Here is a 21,360-nt window from a genome sequence, read left to right as displayed (position 1 = left end):
ACAAACTGGTGTGTCATCCCAGTTGTAATTCAAATAGTACCAGTATTCTACCAGGATTTAGAGGAACATTTTTGTCACCAGGGATTCAGACACGTCTTTGGGATGTATAAAAGAACAAGTTAAAGAAATGTACCAATGTCAAAAGTACAGTGCTCATCTGTGGAGAGATGAACTGGAGAAATCATGAGTAACAGTGGGCACATCAACGACCATTGTAAAAAGGTACATATACGTATATAAAAATATACACAGAACCCCGTTCATCTCTCCACAGGTGCTTCTTGTGATTATGATGTCAAAGACCTCAGGATACTGTCTCTTTTCAGGCTCAGCTGGTTGTTTGTTTCTCCTGTCTGTAGTCATTTGTTCAGTTGTTGTGGTTGCTCTCTACTGTTGTTTTGTTGTCTCTCTCCCCCTCTGTTCAGTCTCTTCTATACACTCTTTCCCTTTATCACTGTTTCTTTCCTGATATCATCTTGTTCTGGTTAAGCAGTAATCTTCAAACTTGGCAATATACGGGAGGGAAACTATATGGATACATGTATGCGTATGCATATATATGTACATATATATGTATGTGTATTTATGTATAAAATATATATCAAAAACACTAATAAAGAGGATAATTTTAAAACTCAAGGGGAGCCTTATACACTAACGGCTCCCTTTGGAAAAGCAAATGTGTTCTGCACAATACGGCAGCCAATTCAGTCAAAAGTACCGGGTACCGATTCATGTAAAATCAAAAGGTACCATGTTTCGGTACCTAAATGCAAACTTGCGACTGTAAGGGAGTGGAAGAGTAGGTGATTTTCCATGCTAGACATGAAAACAGCATTTCAAGGTAATGTATTGAAGAATAAATATTTTAAATAAAAATAATTTACATTTTATTATTAAACAAATTGATATTTTTTTCCATCTACACACACAAAAGTACTAAAAAATTGGTACCGTTGAGTATCGATACCGATTGCCAGGTACCGGTAATTGGTACCATATCGTTTCAGATGTGAAAGGTACCCATCCCTAGTTAAGGTTCAGTTCTGCACCTGTATTTTTGAGTGTGTACAGCAGTTACTTTTATTTTAAAACACTTAGCCTATTTATCATCGAATATGTTAATAACTTTAGAAGGTTATATGAAAACTATACACTAACCAACTTTTTCTTTTCAATCAATCATACAATACAGCATCTTCCTCCCTTCTTTTTAATTTCTGCTTGCCTGCCTTTCAACAGAGCAACAAATTAACCCCTCTTCGTAGCTCCCAACCCCGCCCGTCCGAAAATTCCCGGTATTTAAAATCAGTTCCCACCAAACTGTGTCGTCATAGAAGGCGGGACTATATGTTGCTCATAGTCCAATGGGAAGGCGAGGACGGGACGATTGACACCTCGGTGACGAAAAACTGCGGGCCAGCTGTCACGGCGCGCGAAAGATCAAATTTTCTATTCGGTGTGTGAGGAACAGGCGGGAGGAAGTGTGGCTTCTCGGCCGGACTCTTTCTAAATGCGATTGAAACATCCAAAATAGCATTTGTCGCCTAGACATTGAGGTTTTGTCGTCTGTTTTGGCTGCAAAACCTCGTCCCCGTTGGTTTATTGTACGGAAGAGATTGTGACGATCGAAGATGAGCCTGGTCCTCTCTCAACAACAGGTGAGGAAATGCTAGACTTTTTGGACATAAAATCTGCAATAACAGACTGACACACATACCCACGATACTTCTATGGTTATATAAACATGCTGATTGAATCAAAAGTTTTCCAAATCGATTAGATTTGCTTTTGCAGCTGTTGTTAGCCTTAGCCAGTTAGCTCGATTGTGCAGGTTTACCAGCTGGAATGGTGGTTTGTGTAAGGCCTAGTCCCAGAGATTTTGTTCACTTTAATTTGGCTTTTTTTACTGTTCGGACCGCTGTGAAGTTATTGAAACGAAGAACATGTGCAAATGTTTCACCCCTTTGAATAATGGTGTTTAGAAAGTGCTTTGTATAGGTTAAGTGAGCAACCAAAGTTGAACTGAAGCAAAGCAGCTAGCGTCTCTAGGTGCTCATTGTTTAGTTTATTGCAGGGCGCCATTAGTGCTTCTTAACAACCGTTTGGCGAAGTGAACTTACACAATTGAATCTAATGCTTCGTTTTAACTGTTCAAACACATTTATTTTTTATTTTAGTTTCTTTTTTTGGTCAAATAGGGAAGTTTTTGTTTCTCAAAGCCATTACACCTTCGTGCTCTTGTCCTAATGTCTGTTTCCTCTAACCATTCTGTGATACTCTAAGTTCAACTTACACAAGTAAATCTCAATTCTTGATGTGGGTATTGCACATTAACAGCTTTCAACATACTATCTGCAAGTGATATTGCTTCACACTGTATTTAGACGTATACTACTTTGTTTACTGTACAACGTAGCTTACGTCTAAATACAGGGAACAGTTAAAACTTTGGCACTGAATTAGATAATTATGTACCTTTATCGATTTTTAAATATTTTGGTTCTAAAATTTTTGTAACATACATTCACATTTCTGGATATATTTTAGCTTGCTTTATTTATTCCAGTATTTTTATGGTGTTAGTGCAATTTCCCAATAATGAAATACTTTTATCTATCCATATAGTTGTCTATAGGAATTGAGCCTCTCTTTAAATTCTGGGATGAGCCTAAAAGCTAACAAAATTAAAACCCAGTTTTTAAATTATGCACGTTCTTAGTATCATTTTGGTTTGTTTTATGCTCAAAGTAGCCACAAAAAGCATATACTGTAAGAAAAGTGGAATAAAAGAAAAAGTGGATACAGACATGTGAGAGTCTAACAACCAGGGCTTGACATTAACTTTTTTGCTCACCAGCCACTGTGGCCAGTGGTATCACTGAGCTACTAGCCACTCAGTATTTTCATTGGCCACAATTTGTTGTTGGATAATTATGTTCAATATGATTAAAGCTGATGATGTCATGCTAAAGTTTACTTAAAAAAGATTTACAACCTCTTTAAATGTAAATGACCCCATGCACACTCAAAACAAGACTACATCAATGTTAAAATCCACAGGTCCTTAATCAGGTATTCAGCTCTGATAAAGTTGTGTGTAACAGTGTGCTCCTTTCATATGAAAATATGCAGTCTATTAAGACATAGTAATTAAAATAGTAGTTTGTTATTGCTTATAATAAAATGGTAAAGGGGCTTAATTTAACTGATAAAAACTCAGCAAGAGACGCTGTCTGCTTAAATATTTATTAACGATTGTAATCAGAAAATCATTTCTTTTTTAATGAGAATGACAATGAAGGAGAGGTAAATTAAATTTCCTCAGAGCTTCTATCATCAGTCATCTTTTTGCTTGTCTCTCTGCTCCATGTTTGAGATAAAATTCAACCCGCCAAAGTGGCCAGTGGGAGCGGCGGTGTTACCAGCCACTGCCGAAATCCACCCGCATTTGGCCGGTTGGCCAGTGTTAATGTCAAGCCCTGCTAACAACTTAAAAATGATGATTACAAATGAAAGATGAAAAATAAAAATAAATCGATACAAGTAAAAATAAGTATAAAACAACAAATATTTAGTATTATAATGTGTAGCTTCAACACTTATGTTTGGAGGAACAATAGTTATGTTATGACTGCATTATGCTGCAAATGGAGTTCATGTACATGTCATTATTTACAAGTTCTGCCAAGTGTGTTTGATATTAACCCAGATTATAGCACCACGTTTTAGATTTCTGGACTTAAACATTGAACCATTTGTTTGCTGTAACACTACAACTTTACAATTTGGGATCCTCCAATATCATACTGTGGGTATGTGGAAAATCCATGATGGGTAAATTCTGCCTCATTTTTTTTGTACCCAGGCTGAGGTGCTCCCGGCTGTGCCTCAAACAGCAGCTGAGAGTGATTCAGACAGCGGGATGGGCTCTCCAGAGGAGGAGATGGCCACAGAGACAGCCAACAAAGAAGAAGAACCTAAAGGTGAGACAAAAGGACAATACCTTTATTACCTAGAGTTGCAGAGACAAATCAGAGAGGTGTGTGAGTGACATATTAATTATAGCGGATGTCTGTTAAGTATCATCGACTTTTACCACATACACTTTAAAAACATACAACGGCAAAACGAAAAACAATGAATCAAAAATCACTAATTCTGGTCCCAGTCCTGGACAGTTTTCTTTTGTAATAAGTGTTAAAAAAATCTTTGAATGCTTTACTTTTTAGTTTTAAATTCAAATTCAGATTTTTCTTTAAGATATTCAGGTCAAACAGCCACTTTTATTTCAAGTGGATTTTGACAACAAGTACAAGCAACAGCAAACAGAAAAACTCAGGCTGTATGGGGAAGAAAAGTATTTAAAAAAAGAATCCTAACACAAACCATGCATGTTTCTGGGATATCATTGTATTCCCTTCTGATGACACATTATTTCTACGTTTTAATTGATTTGGTACACTGAACTCGCTCTTTTCTGTTTTAGATTCCGATGACGACGAAGACATCACAGTTCACCGCAAGCCTCACCGCAACGCCATCAGAGACAGCGACAGTGAAGAAGAGGAGGCGTCGGCAGAGAACAGCGTGCACATGACTGAAGCCCTCGCTCTGTCAGCTTCAAGTGGAGACGAGATGGAGACCGGAGCGTCCGAGGAGAAGAGGGACAGGGGAGCGCAGAAGAGCAAGAGAATCAGCCGTGCCCCCGTCGACAGTGACGACAGCGAGGCTGGAGAGGAGGGAGGTGAAGGAGTGGAGGAGGAACAAGAGGAAGTGAAAGCTATGAAGGAGAAGAAGAGGGAGAAGAGTCAGAGACATCGAGAGAGGAAGGAGAAGAGAAGCAGAGCGGTGGAAAAAGTGAAGAGGAGGGACAGATTTGCTGAGGCGACTGAGGTTAGAGCGGTCTGAGGTTTTTGTCTTTATGCATTCTTTGAACTCTATTAATATTTTAAAAAATTACTTTAAATTTTTATATTTGCTGACATACAAAATATCCACCATGTAAATACTAATATTGAAGATATGAGCAACTACTCTACAGATCCTAAAAAATAAGAACAAATGATGTTTAATAAAAATGTTCTATGAAGTAGAATCATAAGAAAGTGATGGATAAAGACATTAAGATTCTTTTGCACCCTCTCCCTCAGACTTCGCCTCTCCCCCGGGCTCTCAACGACAGTGGATGTCCGCTAGGCGACACAGACCTGTTTGATACCGGGCTGAATGATGAGGAAGATGAGGAGGAAGACTCTCTGGAGGCTATCAGAGCAGCTGTTAAGCAAAAGATGAAAAAGCACAAGGTAGAGAAAATGCTTTCAGCAGCCAGCTTTCATTTTTTAGACACTTGGGACTGACAACGTCTTGTGCGATATTTAATCTTCATCTTAACATCTTGCTCCAGGATCCTCTTCTCAATGACGACGATGAGGAGGAGGAAGAAGATGAAGAGGCACCAGAGAAACCCCAGCGTGTGGTATGCTGCACCAGATTTCTGAAGTTTTAAAACCAAACACAGAAAAGGCCCGGCTCTGTTCTGAGCGTGTGTTTTTTGTTTACAGGAACGGAAAGCTGCGCGTGCCAGCAAAGAGGCGATGAAGCAGCTCCACAGCGAGTCTCAGAGGCTGGTCAGAGGTCAGTTTGACAAAAACACTTACTTTTTCATTTTATCTTCTGAGTTTGTGTGTTTTTCTGTTTTTTTCTTTGTGTTGCCAAATAAATCAGGGTCCACTTCTCAGCATGTGTACAAACACCTGAACAAAAAAGCAGATTCTGATTCTTATGAAAGAGACATCTCTTCTTCTGATTTTTTAACTTTTGAGCCTGTTACATCTTTGTAGAGTCAACTCTCGGCCTGCCGTACCACATCCCCGAGCCAAAGACCATCGATCAGTTTTTTAAGAAGAGGGTCAGGCCTCAGGGTCCCGCCATGGCGTTGTTAAAGTGAGGCTCAACACAGCATTGAATAAAATTTGACAAAGATTCCAAGTGTTGTCGAATTACCTATCAGTTTGCCTTCTAAATATTTGTTTCTATCTTTAGATCTACTACGTACTCCACTATGATGTTGGAGAAACCAGCGCCTCCTCCTTTGCCTCCTGCTCAGCCCTCACAGTCACCCACAGAGCAGGACTCCTCTCCTTCTCCAGATCTCTCCTCCACTCAAATCCAGCCCATCGCTCAGCCTGCTGCCACCTCATCCCCTCAGAAGGACAGCCCCAGCAAGACCCAGGAAGCAACAGAGAGTCTTGATCTCCGAGAATCAGAATCGGGTCCCATGCTGTACCTCTCTGAGAGCCTGCATGAGTCTGAGACGGCAGAGGGAGGAGAAACCTCCAATGCAGACTTGGATCAGAGCCGGAATGCATCGATAGCTGACGTCCAGGAAACAGAGGCTGAGCCTGAGGCTTTGGTGGAGCCGCAGCAGCCAACAAAGCCCAAGAAGGATAAATTTGCAATGCTGAAGAAGCTCGGTCTGGACCCTCCACCTGTCGCTAAGCTCTGTGGAGACGATGAAGTTTTCATTGAGCTTGAGCCTCCCCAGCCAAACCCAGGTGAGAGCGGATTTTTTTTTTTTATTCTGGATCAAAATCAAAAATCATCTACTGTGTTTGACATTCATATCTGTTTTTTAACTAGGTTTGGAGGCCCTAAAGGTGCGCTACCTTCGTCATGTTCAGAAGGCCACACACCCTCAATGTGAGCGCACCATGCAGCTCAACATCATCCGCAAAGACAGCACCCCCTCCGGCCAGGAGGAGCTGCACACGGAGACGGTTGCTGTCACTGTGAAAGAAGGAGCTGAGGAGCTGGCGACCACCAAACCAGGTACAGCCATGATCACGAACCTCAAGTGGATCCACATGTTCCACAGTTTGAGGTTTGGTTTTCTAACTTTGCTTCTTTCCCAGGAGAGAAACTTCTCTCTCTGAAGCAGCGCCTGCAGCTCGCCATGGCTCAGCGCCGACAGGAGGAACGGGTGCGCAAGGCTGAACTGAACCGACTGGACAACGAAGAGTGTGGGGAAGAAGAAGAAGAGGAGGAAGAGATGACAGATGAGTCTGAAGAAGAGGTAAGTTTGTTTCTTGCTTCATGTGACTGGTTCAAACACAAGTCTCTGAGCTCACGTTGACCTCGATCTGCTCTTGAATCAGGGCGTCGACGATTTACTGGGAGGAGATGATGGTGAAGCAGCAGAAGAAGAGGAGGAGGAGGAAGGCAGTGTGGTTCAGAGTACCAGGAGCACTTCTCCAGCGGCTCTGGTCAGACCCTCGCCAACTCCTGACCTCATTAACACAGACGGCACGCTCATGTTGTTCCACGGAAACTCCTGCTCTCGCACCGGGTAAGACTGTTTACGATTTTTAATGTTCCAACTCTTTGAAATGTCACACACATTAAAGATTAAATTGACACAAAGATTCAAATTCTCCTTTTTAGTGATGGTGCGAGAAGATCTGGTCCCTCTGGACACGACAGCAGCAATAAGATGGGTGAGTGGTATAAAACACGTCTCTTAATGAGTTCTGTAAAAATCAGTCACTTAGTGTAATGAAACATACTTATTCCATCATTACAGACTTATAAAATCAAACCTCACCTGTCCCTCAGGTGTCTCTTGATACAAAATAACTGTCAGTTTTCTGCAGTGTTATGGCTCAGAAACATCAGACTGCCTCTGACCAAGGAAATATTCTCCATTAGGGGGAGATGTGGGGAAATATGGCAGGATCTAGATTTCATCAGGATTGTTTTTCATGATGTTTTTGAGGCTGCGAACAGCATTTTATCCCACTTAGTGCCATCAGGCAATTGAAAAAATTAATCTAATTAATCCCATTTTAATGTCATATATGCTTAAGGTCCCCAAATAAAGAATTTGAAATGAGGACATTACAAAATTTTTGTGCATGACAGATCAAATGAATACTCGAAGAAGAGGAGATTTGTAAATCCACAATTTTTCAGCTGGCCGATATTAAAATGACTGTTTGCTGCCATTGACATCTACAGAGTTTTCTTGGGAAATGTTATCAAACCGCTAAGCTTAGATAGCTGCGGCAGACTGGTGCACTTGTTTCAGGAAACACATCCCAGTTGCAACCGTCAATTTGGCTGCAACCGTTTAGTGCGTAGAGAGAAGTAAATTATGTTTTTTAGCAGGGGGAGGCATGGTCCGCCGGAGCTTGTCTATCCAAACCATGCTCTTAAACTTGTGTGTGTGAGAGCGTTGCATAGAAAGGATCAAAGGATGGCCGTGCCCGAGATGAACGTGACCAAAAAAATGGGTGTCTTGTCTTTTTTTTTGGGGGGGGGGGATCAAAAATAGGAATGAAGACATAAAAGGAGAGGGTCCACTCTTCTTAGGTAGTTTTACATGCCGTATTTTCCGCAGTATAAGGCGCACCTAAAAGCCTTCAGTTGTCTCAAAAGCCGACAGTGCGTCTTATAATCCAATGCGCCTTATATATTCTCCTACCATAGTTAGGGGGCATTGTCGGAGTAACAGCGGTAAGCAGTAGAACCTGTAAAGAGGAATTCTGCTAAGTGCTAACATTAGCTCACAGGCTGGCCCGGGCTTCTTCTCTTGTTAATTGTTAGAGCAATACAGCACCCCTCAAAGGTCTGGCATTTGAACTGATCTCTGGAAACGGCTTTTGTGGGCGGCAGAAACGGCTTCGTCAGCGCACTTTTTTGAAAACAGCACAGAAAATAGTTGGATAGGAAAATGTGCGGCTCCATGTGGATGTAGCCTGAGTTTGACTGACTTATCTGACTGTTTTGTTGACATTCCCGCGAAGCTCCATCTAGTGGATGCATGACGCAACCCCAGCCACTACTATAGCTTCTACTCTATGCGCCTTATAATGCGGTGCGCCCTATATATGAAAACAGTTTTCAAATAGGCCAGTCATTGAAGGTGCGCCCTATACTCTAAAGCCCTTTGTAGTGCGGAAAATACGGTAGTCATAGAAAACAATATTATTTGGGTCTTGGAAGATCGTTCAGGATGCTCTGAAAATGGCTGGCAGCCAGTGAGTGAATTGGGCAGCAGTCCCTCCCAGCTGCAGCCAGAGCAGACGACTGGATGCAAATGAATCGTGTATCTTCTTGTGTCTTTTGGGTCACTTTTGCTGGGCAAGCCCGGATAGAGAGAAGAGCTGATATTTTGACATTTATGTTAACAAAGGATTGACAGAAAAAGTTCATTTGCAGTTAAAAACAATTTTACAGTGTTTTTTTACTCATTTCTTGTCTCTTTTATGACATCATTCCTACCTCCTACTGCATCCATGACAGTTACACATAAATTAACAATGATGCAAATTCAGAGATGATGTTTTCAACAACCTCTTGAACAACCAATAGTTACTTCCTTTCAGAGGAGGATCAGCAACACTGACCTAGGCTTGTGTTTAGTGAGACATTAAGAGATATACTTTGCTTTTGCTTTTGCACAAAATTTAAACATACCTTTGCACATGATTGATTTCCATTCCATTCATATGTCCGTCCCTCTCTCAAACTGTTGTCTGTGCGGTCTGCAGAGGAGGACGACTCTCTGTCCCTGGTGAAAGACAACAGCCACAACAGCAGCTTCGAGCTGGCGGGGTCCATGATCACCTCCTACCAGCCCGTCAATCATCAGCGCTCTGCAGGACGATGCATCTCCAACTCCTCCATGTTTCGCTCCCCGTCTCCCTGCCTCTTCAGGCCCAGCTACCTCGGATCTGCATCCAAGGTAAAATAAACTATTTTAAGCTTGTTTAATCATCACATGTCAACTGATATCAGAATTTGAAATCTCTCAAAACTGGCAGGAGTTGGTTAAAAAATGTATTGTTGTGTAATCTTCAGGAAGATGGGAAAACTCTGTCAGTTTACCACAAAATAAATCTGTCATAAAAATTTTGATGCCTGCATGAAGACATTTTAACAAGTATTAATAAGATAAAACTTCATAACTAATAGTTTGTTTTTCCTCTGTCAGAGTTCAGGCAAACTCTCCGAGCCCTCCCTCTGCCTCCCAGTTGAGGACTCCCAGGACTTGTATGCACCCCCATCTCCAGGAGCTGACTCCGGCCCCCTCGGCGGAGCAGCCTCAGGCCCTGGCCTCGGAGGAGACTCCCAGGGTCGCTTCTCCTTGGAAGACGACACCCACTCCCAGCTCCTGGACGCAGATGGCTTCCTAAACGTTGGTCCGCGTCCCGGCGCTCCCCGCTCCCACAAGAGACAGCTGATCCTGGACAGCCTGGACGAGAACGCCATGGATGCTAACATGGGGGAGCTGTTGGGGCTGTGTTCAGGTGGGTTCGGGACGGCGAAAGAAAGCCAGAGTCAGGAAGGGGGTGGCCTCGGTGAGTCGCAGGAGGAGGAGCTGCTGGGGTTGTGTTCGGGAGCGTTTCCAACACAGACTGGAGAGGGGCAGAGAGGAGAAGATGAGAGTAAAGAGCGCCAACAGGAGGAGGGGTCTGATAACACCATGGACCAGCTTCTGGGGCTGTGCTCCGGGAAGTTTCCAAGCCAAGGTAAACAAGTGTGTAGGTTCAAAATCTAAAGTAATCAAACTGTAAAACTACATTGCTCAGTTTCTACCTCTTAAAAAGCAGACAGCAGATCTCAGGTTCTCTGTATTTACCTTTGTTTTCTTCACTGCCAATTTTAGGTTCTGCCCACACGGCTTCTCCAGCACACGACAGGTACAGCACTAAGATATTTCTGTCGTTTTATTGACTAAAAGGCATCTGTAGAGGGTTACAATCTTTGCAGTGTTTTCCAAAACAGCTTCCAGTTTTCTCCTTTTTTGACATTTCTTTGACTTATATCTGTGTGATATGAAATGCTAAAACTGGTCTGTCTTCATATAGTAAACAGAAACCAGAGGAGAAAGAAGAAGAAGAGGAGGAGGAGGACTGTGAGTTCAGGCTCCTGTCAGACGTAGATTCTCACAGTGATCAGGTGAGCCTGGTGTCATTGATTGAGTTTGATTGACTGATGTAAGACATTTGTTGTAGAAATGACATTTACCTGAAGTATAGGTTGCTCCATGTTTGTGTTTCTGTGGGGTTGCTTGTTTAAAAACTTGTAAAATGTGCCCTTAAGTGGAGGCTTCGATTTCATTCAGCAATGTGCACTTTTTCTGCAGATGTGTAGCTCTTTCTAGTGCAGGGGTGGCCAACCTGTGGCTCGCGAGCTGCATGTGGCTCTTTGCCTTCCGGTGTGTGGCTCTTCAATCCATTCATCAAATATATAAAAATATATTTTTATGAGTAGTGGTGTGACAATTAATCTAAAATATAGATGCCAACGTTGAGATCAGTATTGATCAATACTTGGTTGATGAGATTGATACTTAAGTTTCAGTTTCGCTTCTCTACATGTGCTCCTCTTAATAGCTCATAGATAGATAAAAACAGAAATTTGTCTGACATGGCTCCAAGTACAAAATTAAACACGCTTACAAACCCACTAAATCTTGCTTTAAAAATAGGAAATGTATTGATTTTTATTTCATGTCATTTTGATGTGTGAGAGGAAGTGTGTTTGTAAGACCACACGTGTGATATGGCTCTTCGTAGTACCACTGTAATTTTTGTGGCTCTCTGTCTCCGACTGGTTGGCCACCTCTGTTCTAGTGGACTTAATCTCACACTAATCCCTCTTCTGGTCACCTTTGATCTTACATTCAGGAGTCATTACAGTCAAAATTAGCTCTCATAATGTTTCATTTACTTATTTTTAGCCCACACTTGTCTGTAAAAGTGTTAAAGCTGATCCCGTAGGCTGATCCAGTTTGCTACTTTACAGCATGATTTGTATAGTGAAGCAGCTGCTAACTGCTGGAGCGCCATCTTCTGGGTTAAAATATTGTATCACAGGAAAACACTCCTTGTTAAATGCTGACTCACTTTCACTCAACTCACTTTTTAGATGACCAACAAGAAACAATTGAAAGTGTGTTCCATACCAGAAGTTATACGATAAATTGTTGCTTTATCTAGGAGGATGATGGGGACGAAGCTGAAGACAATGAGGAGGATGAAGATGGAGATGAAGACGAGGCAGATGCTGGTGAAGACGGGGACAATGAGGTGGAAGAGGAGGAGATGGAGGGAGTGTTTGCTCCTCGCAGAGTCACGAAGAAGAAGAAGAAAATGTAAGCGTAGAAAAATGAAACTCCAAATGAATGTCCGTTAAAGCTCAGGTTTTAACTGGTCGATTCGTCTTCTCCGCAGGCGTCTGGCTGATTATTTGGAATCAGAGGCTGAGCTGTCGGGCAGCGATCTGGGCAGTGAGGATGAGGATGACGAGAGGGGGAGTGAATATGAGGAAGAGGAGCTTCTTGAGGAGCTTCCTTCTGATGAGGAGCTGCAGGACCAGGTCAACAAAATCCACATGTGAGTGAAGAGGAGCAGTTGTTCTGCACAATTCTGGATGAGTAATGAAATCTTACAAAGTATGGGGGCTTATTATAACTGAAGGAGCCCTTTTAAAACAGCTTTAATCACAAAGACAAAAATGAGGTCTCAAGTTTTTCGTACAAGCAATTCAGACCTCATTTTTGTCTATAAATTATGTGAAAAAAGACATTTTTTGGGACTGGTCAAGTGAATGTGGCTCACATCAAGTCCAAAAAGACATTTTCTACTGAAAACAAGACAAAACACTTGATGAGATTTCAGTTTTGCAGTGTACCACCTACATTTAAACAAACCAGCTTCTACACTTTAGTTCAAACTGAGAGGAACATGTGATTAAACTGCTCATCTCTCCAGGAAGCACATCATGGATGATGACAAACGCCGTCTGAGGCTCTACCAGGAGCGTTACCTCGCTGACGGTGACCTGCACTCTGACGGCCCGGGAAGAGCCCGCCGCTTCCGCTGGAAGAATATCGGTAAATACCAAAATCTGGTAATGGATTGGTGATAGGTTTGGCTATTTTTTATGTCAATTAATTCCCTTACATTGAGAAATTTAGTGGATCCAGGACAGAAAAGAGAAAGATGCACAATTTATAATCAAAATATCAAAGTTTTATAATAAATCCACTAATGTCTTGAAAGAGCAAAATAAACTTTAAGAATTAAGGATTTCATCTTTTTGTTCTGATTCTTTGAACTTAAAAGTTTCCCAAACAGTCCTTTGAGAGTTTGTTGTTCATTCTCCCTTCAGACGATGGTTTCAACATGGAGCGAAATGGGGGAGAGGGTGAGGAAGAGGACGATGAGGATGCAGATGTTGACCCATCTGAGATCCAGCGGAGAAAAGATCGACTAGAGAGGGAGCAGTGGCTCAGAGAACAGGTAGGATGTTAAAACCAAGAAGGAATTATTAAATGTTAATGACTATGAAACATCACGTTTTCATACTTGAGATTCAGCTCTTCTTGAACTCACAGCAACAAAAAAACTGAAAATGATTGTGGTGGGTGTTATATTCTCTTCATTTTTCTTTCTTCTGCGCACAGTCAGAGCAAAAAGCCAAGAAAGGAGAAGAATTGGACGCAGACGACGAGAAGATCGGAGAGGAAGACAGTCAGTTCATGAAGCTAGCCAAGAAGCTGACTGCCAAGACTCTGCAGAGAAAAGGTCAGGACGGTTTGACACCTCGTAAATTCAAAGACCTAAACGTTTAGACACAATCATCTGAGGGGTTATTCTAAATGTTTGAGCGTCGTCTTTATATAAAGTTAGATTCAAATAGATTTAAAGCTCACACTGATCGAAGAAAAGGGATGTTGTTTTGTTTAAGAAACTGTGCCGACATGATGCTTTTAAATCCAGATGTTTCTGAAATGATAAAACTTAATTCAGATAAGTTACATCCAGCACTAGGAACAATAATAAATCTTCTCTGAGAGCAGATCAAATCTGAAACACACACGCGCTCTGTTTGCATCAAACGCTGGCGTTCGTCCAAGCTAACTGAACTCAACCAAGCGGACACACTGAGAGGAGAGTGCTGCCAGACTCTTCATTTCCCAACAGATGATTCATTCTTAAGTTACTGGAAAAAGAAATCTGACTAAATCTGAGTGCCTTCATACAATATTCATGAGATTCTTTTGGTGGCTGCTTCGTAAAGTCATCATATCCAAATGACAAAGTCAGCTCTGCATTAGGAGGATTTTACAAGCATTTGAGTTTTTAATTCCTCTTCCATTTACGTAAAGACACAACTGTGTTTGAATACGCTCTGAATTCAAAATAATGGGTATGAAATGTATTAATAGAGCATCTTTCCATGAAATGTCTTCACACTGTTTCAAACTAAACTTCTCAAAAATCTCAATCCAGAGCTCCCTGTAGCCCCTCAGCCTGAAAAGAAGACAACAGCATCTCTCAATCCTTTCCAGAGGCCGTCACAGCCCTTACAGGTACGTCACTCTCACCACAGACAGTTTTTAGTTTTTCGATTTTGTATCAAACACTTTTTGGGATTTGTCTGACCAGATTCAGTTGGACATTTCTTGTAAGTCTGAGTTGTTTCAAAAATTTCAAGCAAAATGATGTAAGTTTAATTCACATGCACGGCTTCAATCAAAGGGTTCTGTTTCTTCAACTTCCTCCAGGTGAGGAGAGGCTCACTCCTGAGTCAGCCTCAGTCCGTCCTGCAGAAGCTGGCCTCCATCTCAGAGGGGAATCCTCTGGCGCCCAGAAACAGCCGAGGCTTTCTGTTCCAAACTCTATCTCCAGAGAAGGACGGCTCCGGCATGGACGGTCCTCAGAAACAGGTCAGTGAAAGGAAGTCAAGGTCACATCTGAGGTAACACAGTGCAGAAAAACTGATAAAATACCTGTGTTGACCTCACCCCTCACCACTGGAATACTCCTCCAAATACACATGAGGGCTGTGACATCTTGATGATCATCAGAGCGCCTGATTCTGATCTTACTACATTTTCTCTTTGCTTATTCATGCCAATTTTGAGCATTCTATGTTATATTCAGGCTGATACATGTTGTGTTTAGGTCATACGGCAATTATCACAAGGAAGAGTCAGAATCAAGTTTTATTGTCAAGTACATTTGCATATAAAAGGAATTTGTCTTGATGTGTTGGTGCTAACAATTAACAAGAAAATAACGCAAATGCAGATAGAATATAGAAAGGTTTAAGATATACAATATACAATAATATATATATATTTAAAATAATAAGATAGAATAAAATAAAATAATGATAAAAATTTAGGAATATTTACAAAAAAATATCAATTACAATTAACAGGATACAAGGTGCAACTGGAGCTTTTCAATTCAAAGTTTAGTGGGCATTAATGTAATGCATAAGAATCGAGAGGTATGGGGAATCTTCAAAAAACAGGAAAGGAAACCAGTTTTCCGGCCAGCAGGCCAACTACAGGACTTTGTTATTATGATATTTACCGTATTGACCTGAATATTGGACAACCCCCTCTTTCCAAGACTAATTTTCAGAAAAGGCTGAAAACCAAAATTTACTTTGTTGAAATTCTGACACTATCACTGAAATAATAATTAGAGACTGCTTTCATTTTTAGCTCTAAATACAATCACCAAGATCTGTGTTTCAAATGTAATTCCCACAACAGCTCTGGTAATAGGCATTACTTCGTTGTGTTTCTCAGCAACAAACTCACACACCCTCCTGTCAACTTCTTGGTAACAAACGCTTTGAGGACCATGTTAAACTTTTCTTTTATGGTTTGCATTTTTCAGACGGTCTTTACGGATTATGCTCCGTAACTCCATATTTTGGGCTGCCTGACAGTTGTTTGAAGTCTCTGCTGCATTGAACATCATTATCTTAACATTAGCATCATAACTCTGCTTCAGTTGTCTGTTAACTTACCCAACTTTTGGTCCACTTTGCTCTGGACAATCATTGTGCCTCTACATTTTCCTGTTCATAGCTCCTGTCACTGTGTCTCTGTGTCACTACCGGTCGTGCAGCAACCCCTGACGACTGTAAGCATGTGTCAATGCTTAGACCACGATTATACGACAACCCCCCAATTTCTCACGTTATTTTCAGCGAAAAAACCTTATCCTTTATTCGGGTTAACACGGCAGTTAAACTTAGGAGGCTTTGAAATAAGCTCACAGACACTAAAATGAACGTGCTCATGTTAATAATTTTCAGCGCAAAACTAAAATTCTTTATTCTATTCTTCATGCTTTAATCTCTCGTCTTCAGTCACTGACCCCCACCTAAGTCCAAAAGAAACACAGTAGTATGGTCTAAAATCATAGATGGATATTAAGTCTAAAAGACAAAAGAATTCTAGTTAAACATGGAGGGAAAAAATCTAAAGCTTTAAAGTCTTAAAAACACATAAATAATTGCTGTCAAAATCATTCAACCTCCATTAAAAAATTTACTTTGACTTGCTAAATTTAAAACTTTCAGCTGTTTGAATTAAACAAATCAAGCCAGAACAACTTTTTCTCTACCTTTTATTAAATTACAACAACAAAAATGCAGCTTCTAATGACATTTGCAATTTTTAACCACCTCGTGATAATCATCTCCAGTATTTAGCAGAGCTCACTTTTGCTCTTATGACCTGCAAACAGCCAGTCACCAGCTTTCAGTAGCATCATTTTTACACTGCTCTCATCAATAAGTTCCTTCTGCCTGTAAGACTTTGAACTTGCCTTCAACGGTTTTGATTCATCCAGCCTGTGTCTGATCTAAAATAAGCCCTCTGAGAGATGTACATTGTAGAAACTCTTCAGACTGTGACCGTCATGTGATTTTAACCAGCACTTTTGTTGATGTGGGTGTCATACACATTTATGACACTAGGGGGAGCCAAAGGCTAAAGTTCCTGTCAGATCCTGGTAGAGGGGCTTATAAATAACGGTGTTGCTTTGCAGTTTTTACAAAACTAATTTAATCATCAACTGCATTTTTCAGGGTTTTTTTTGTGTAATTTAATTGATTTTGATTTAAGCACATCAAGTTGACGTTTCGTCTTAATTTGGTTTTGATGTTTTGTACAAGAGATATCCAAAAGTTCACCTCTGATGCTTTTGATTCACAGACGATGAAGAAGAGGGGACCGATGGAATCTGTAACCCCCGCAGCAAAGAGAGTCTGCAGGGAGAACAAACCCACTGCACAGACGACAGGCCCCCAGAGGAGCATCTTTAACTTCCTGGGCCAGTGAGGCCTCAACAACACACTAACTGAAAGATAATCAACAGCATGCCGCGGGGAGCACGCTGATGAAACGAAACACCTGCTTTTTCTAGAAGCAGATCGACCTTTAGCAGATGAAGGAGGTACAAAGACTGATACACGCTGTTTCGCATGTTTACATTACCTTCAAGCAGCACACTGAGGAGCACCACTGAGGCCTCTTATGATGTCAAGCACATCAGCCTGCCCTGACCCACAGAGGTTAAATCTAAAGTGTTTTATCATGTAAATAGGATTATTTGTTTTTATTGGTTAGAGATTTCTCACATGATGATTTAAATGTTTGTTTCACATGTAAATAAAAGTGTATTTTAAGACTTACTGCTCTTTTTCTTCTGTGTAATAACAATCATATCCATTACTTTGCTTCACAACTAAACACAATCAATACTCCAGACTTACCATCAGCCTCAGCTGCACTTTGTAAACAGTGCTAATGCGCTTAATGTAGCATGCGGATACAAAAACTTAGCACTTACAAATTAAATCAAAACATTACCAACATGAAGCTGAACAGAGCTGAATGGCTTCAGAACAAGAGTTCATATTAAGCCTTGAAAAATCTGAGTAATGCAATTTTTTTATTGAGACTTTTGGAGATTAGGATTAGGTTTCTGGTCAAAAACAGTTTTTGAAGCGTGCTGGTTTAACTCTGTTTAGAGCACACACACCACCATTCCTCGAACAGAGAAAATTTTAGCCATGCTTTTGTTTTTACTTTTACAGATGAAACATGCAAATGTGAACAGTTTTTTATTTCAGAAGGTATTTCAATTAGTGTGCCGACCCCCACTTTGGTGCCTCCACCTGTCAGCCATTGTTGTGTCAGCCATGCTCTTTCAAAACAAAAATATCTTCAAGAATAATGAATCATAACAAAACTTTATCCTAACTGTAAACTGATAGTGAGTGGGTATGTAAATAGCTTCCTTTACTTATGCCAGCCTCTAGTGGACACTTGAGGAACTGCAGGGTTTTATATATATATATATATATATATATATATATATATATATATATATATATATATATATATATATATATACATATTTATTTTATTTTTTTTTACATTTTCAGATTTGCTTCATATTTTCTGACCAGAGATTACAGCTTTTTCACTCTATGTCACTTCCCCTCTGTTGCATCACCCTTGTTATTATACTACTGCCACCTAATGGACAAGGAGTGAAACACAAAGACTTTTATTTTTTCACAATACAGCAAGGGTGTCCAACCAGTCAGAGACCAAGAGCCACAAAAATGATCGTGGTACTACAGAGAGCCACGTCACACACGTGGTCTTACAAACACACTTCCTCTCACACATAAACAAAATGACATAAAATGAAAATCATTACATTTCCAATTTTCAAAGCGAGATTTACTGTGTTTGTGTGTTTAAATTCGTACTAGAGAAGAGAAACTGAAACTTAAGTATCAATCCCAACTGATCCCAATGTTGGCATCCATATATATATATATATATATATATATATATATATATATATATATATATATATATATATATATATATATATATGTATATATATATATATATATATATATATATATAGTTTAGATTGATCAACACACCACTACTCATAACTATATATATTTTTATGAATGGATTGAAGAGCCGCACATCGAAAGGCAAAGAGCCACATACGGCTCGCGAGCCACAGGTTGGCCACCCCTGCAATACAGCATTAACTTTATTGGCCAAATTTATCCCGGTGCCTGTGGTCGAAAAAAAACTTTTCTTTAAAGCTACTGTGTCGAACTTCCTGTTAATGTTGAATTGGCGCCCCTTGTGGACAAATCAGTATTAACTACATCTGTTTATCTTGGTTTTGTACACGTGTAAGCACTATTTTCTTTCAAAAAATCTCCTTTCAATTGAGGTGTCAATATAATATTTGCTGTGGAAAAGTAAAAAGAGGCTTTTTTTTAATCATCTTCTCTGACTCCTACCTCTCACAAAGGTTACAGGAGTTGTAAATTACAGTCTAGAAACTGATTGTCTTTTTGAAGGTGGTCTTTTTGAAACATAGGGAGCCATCACTGTGAATTTCAGTCTGTTTCATTAACAGTCAAAATCTCCTCACAGGAGCTATAAATGACCTGCAGCTCTCATTCGGGTGGTGAGGATGAAGCTCTTTGTCTCGTGTGTATGTTCTTCTTTAAAGCTTCATTTCCTGCTGAAACACTGAGTTTCTGACAGTCAGAAGAACTAAAGTGACTCACTCTACAAGTCTGTGTCCACGCTGACATTCTCCTGACTCTTCGTCTCACTTTCTCCTCCTGCTTTGCAGCATAATTGCAGTTTAGAGACTAATGATTTGCTAAGTGGCTAATAATAGGCTGGAGTCAAATGGAGGGTCTTCTAACGAGCCCTTTCATGTCTCTCCATCTCATTAGGAGTCACGGTGATTAGGAGGAGGTCCCGGGGTTAGGAACGGGCGCAGGAGGCCCCATTACACATCATTAGGGGCCAACGCCAGGAGCGTCTGAGATGAACCCCATGGAGGGGGCCGCGCATAGGGAGCTGCTTTACCTGCAGGCAGGGCAGCTCCTTCCTGACGCTGTTGGAGCTGTTGTTGCTGCTTTACCTGTATCCAAGAGTTTACCTTCATGGTCTGAAATCTGACAAATTCCTGTGAAAAATTAAAGAGCAGAGAAGCTTTGGGCAAAAGAAATAATATGATTCTAAACTTATCATTATCTTTGAGCCATTACAATGCAATTAATGGAGAGAAGATTTGACTCTGGATCCCGAGGGTGTGTTTTCAGGGTCAAGAAATCAATTCTAATTGGAATTTAATAGGAATAATATCTTTGAAACTTGAAGAGCGTTGGCATAATTCTTCTCCTCTTCTCATCCACAACAAAAAAACTGAATCTCACAACTTTATCCAACCCCCCCTGAGAGGAAATTTACGAGGTCAGCGCACTAAAGCCGCCCCTGAACTCCCAGATTTCCCCACACTTGAAAGAGGAGGAAGGTTACACGTTTTGGCACGGCTTCTATATATCTAGCGGACAAGACACGGATCTGTATTTTTTTATATTCAGATTACGAGGAAGTGGGAGAGAGGGAGAGTGGGAGAGGGCAAAGGGTGGAATAATTGAGGAGAAACATGAGCTGTAGCACCCAAGGGAGTGTGCGAGCTTGTGTGTCATGCCTGCATGTCTGCTCACATCTATGCCTTTAAATAAAAGTGTGGAATTAGTGTGCAGGGCTACCCACTCGTGCTGGATTAGTGGTTCAATTTAGCACGTCTTGGCTAATTTGGCTAACATTTTTTGTTTTGTTTCTCTCAAGTCCAGCAGGCTTTTTCTCCGTTACAGTCTCGGCATCGGGTGATCTGACAGTGCAGGCCCAAGGGTTTCTGGTACCCCGTCCTGCCCTCGGCCCCTGTCACAGCCGAGACTGGTGGTTGGAGCAGATGTGGAGCTGAACTGAAGGGAAGTGGGTCACACGGCTGCAGGCTGTGTACAATTCAAACAAGGTCTTATTATGCACAAGGTAAGTCATGCTCCTTTTTTTAAACGTGTGAGTGTTAACATTACAATAATCTGAGCTCCCTCGGGAGGCCGCACACACAGACGACCCAGGTTCAGACTATCTCTGCTTCCATCAGTGTCCTCTGTAGTTGTCTTTTGTAACTTGGGTTTTTCCTTTTTTTTGGTGGGGAGAGATGGAGGGAGAGATGATTTTGCGTGTGACGAGGCCTTGGGCGGACGGCTGTGTTTGATGTATTTTTTATGTGCTTAGGCTACTAGTGAACGATGGGGAGGAAAGGGAGCAAGGGGAGGGGAGGGAGGAAGGACGCCTGGAGCTGATGCACTTGAATGGGGATGTTGTTGAAGGAGAAAAGGGGGGGAGTGTGTGTGTGTGTGTGTGTGTGTCTGTGTGCGTGGAGAAAAAGAAGAAGGGAGGACGAGGCTTTTTCTGCCGCCAGCGACGACATGTCAGGGGGATGAGAGCAGGGTGGAGAGAGACGGTGAACACTTGTTAAGTCTGTCTGATGTAGCCTCTCTAAAGGCTACCACACACACACCTCTGGAAACACACACACACACACAGACACACACACAATCAACTGCCATGCTCTTAGATCCGAGGATCACAAAACCAGCCAGTCACCATTCTGCAGGAAAAAGAAA

At 41.1% G+C, this 21,360-nt stretch overlaps 1 protein-coding gene across 1 annotated transcript; it reads left to right on the top strand.

Moving 5' to 3' along the window:
* Nucleotides 1–1,424: 1,424 nt before the first annotated feature.
* clspn (claspin) lies at nt 1,425–17,338 on the top strand. The gene is made up of 24 exons (XM_074687536.1): nt 1,425–1,661; nt 3,869–3,986; nt 4,490–4,896; nt 5,154–5,306; nt 5,408–5,479; nt 5,565–5,637; nt 5,844–5,946; nt 6,046–6,557; nt 6,643–6,831; nt 6,915–7,075; nt 7,158–7,348; nt 7,444–7,496; nt 9,552–9,745; nt 9,995–10,532; nt 10,670–10,703; nt 10,872–10,962; nt 12,006–12,160; nt 12,240–12,401; nt 12,780–12,901; nt 13,180–13,310; nt 13,475–13,595; nt 14,304–14,383; nt 14,579–14,740; nt 17,036–17,338. Exons 1-24 carry the CDS (start codon nt 1,635–1,637, stop codon nt 17,159–17,161), a joined length of 3,975 nt encoding a protein of 1,324 aa, XP_074543637.1. The 5' UTR covers nt 1,425–1,634; the 3' UTR covers nt 17,162–17,338.
* Nucleotides 17,339–21,360: the final 4,022 nt, after the last annotated feature.

This window comes from Halichoeres trimaculatus, unplaced genomic scaffold, assembly GCF_033239565.1.
Source record: "Halichoeres trimaculatus isolate MK-OKI-2021-1 unplaced genomic scaffold, fHalTri1.1 fHalTri1_scaffold_14, whole genome shotgun sequence".
Lineage (NCBI taxonomy): Eukaryota > Metazoa > Chordata > Actinopteri > Labriformes > Labridae > Halichoeres > Halichoeres trimaculatus.
The sequence above is the reverse complement of the archived record's forward strand: the minus strand, read 5'-3'. Positions and strand labels throughout refer to the sequence as shown.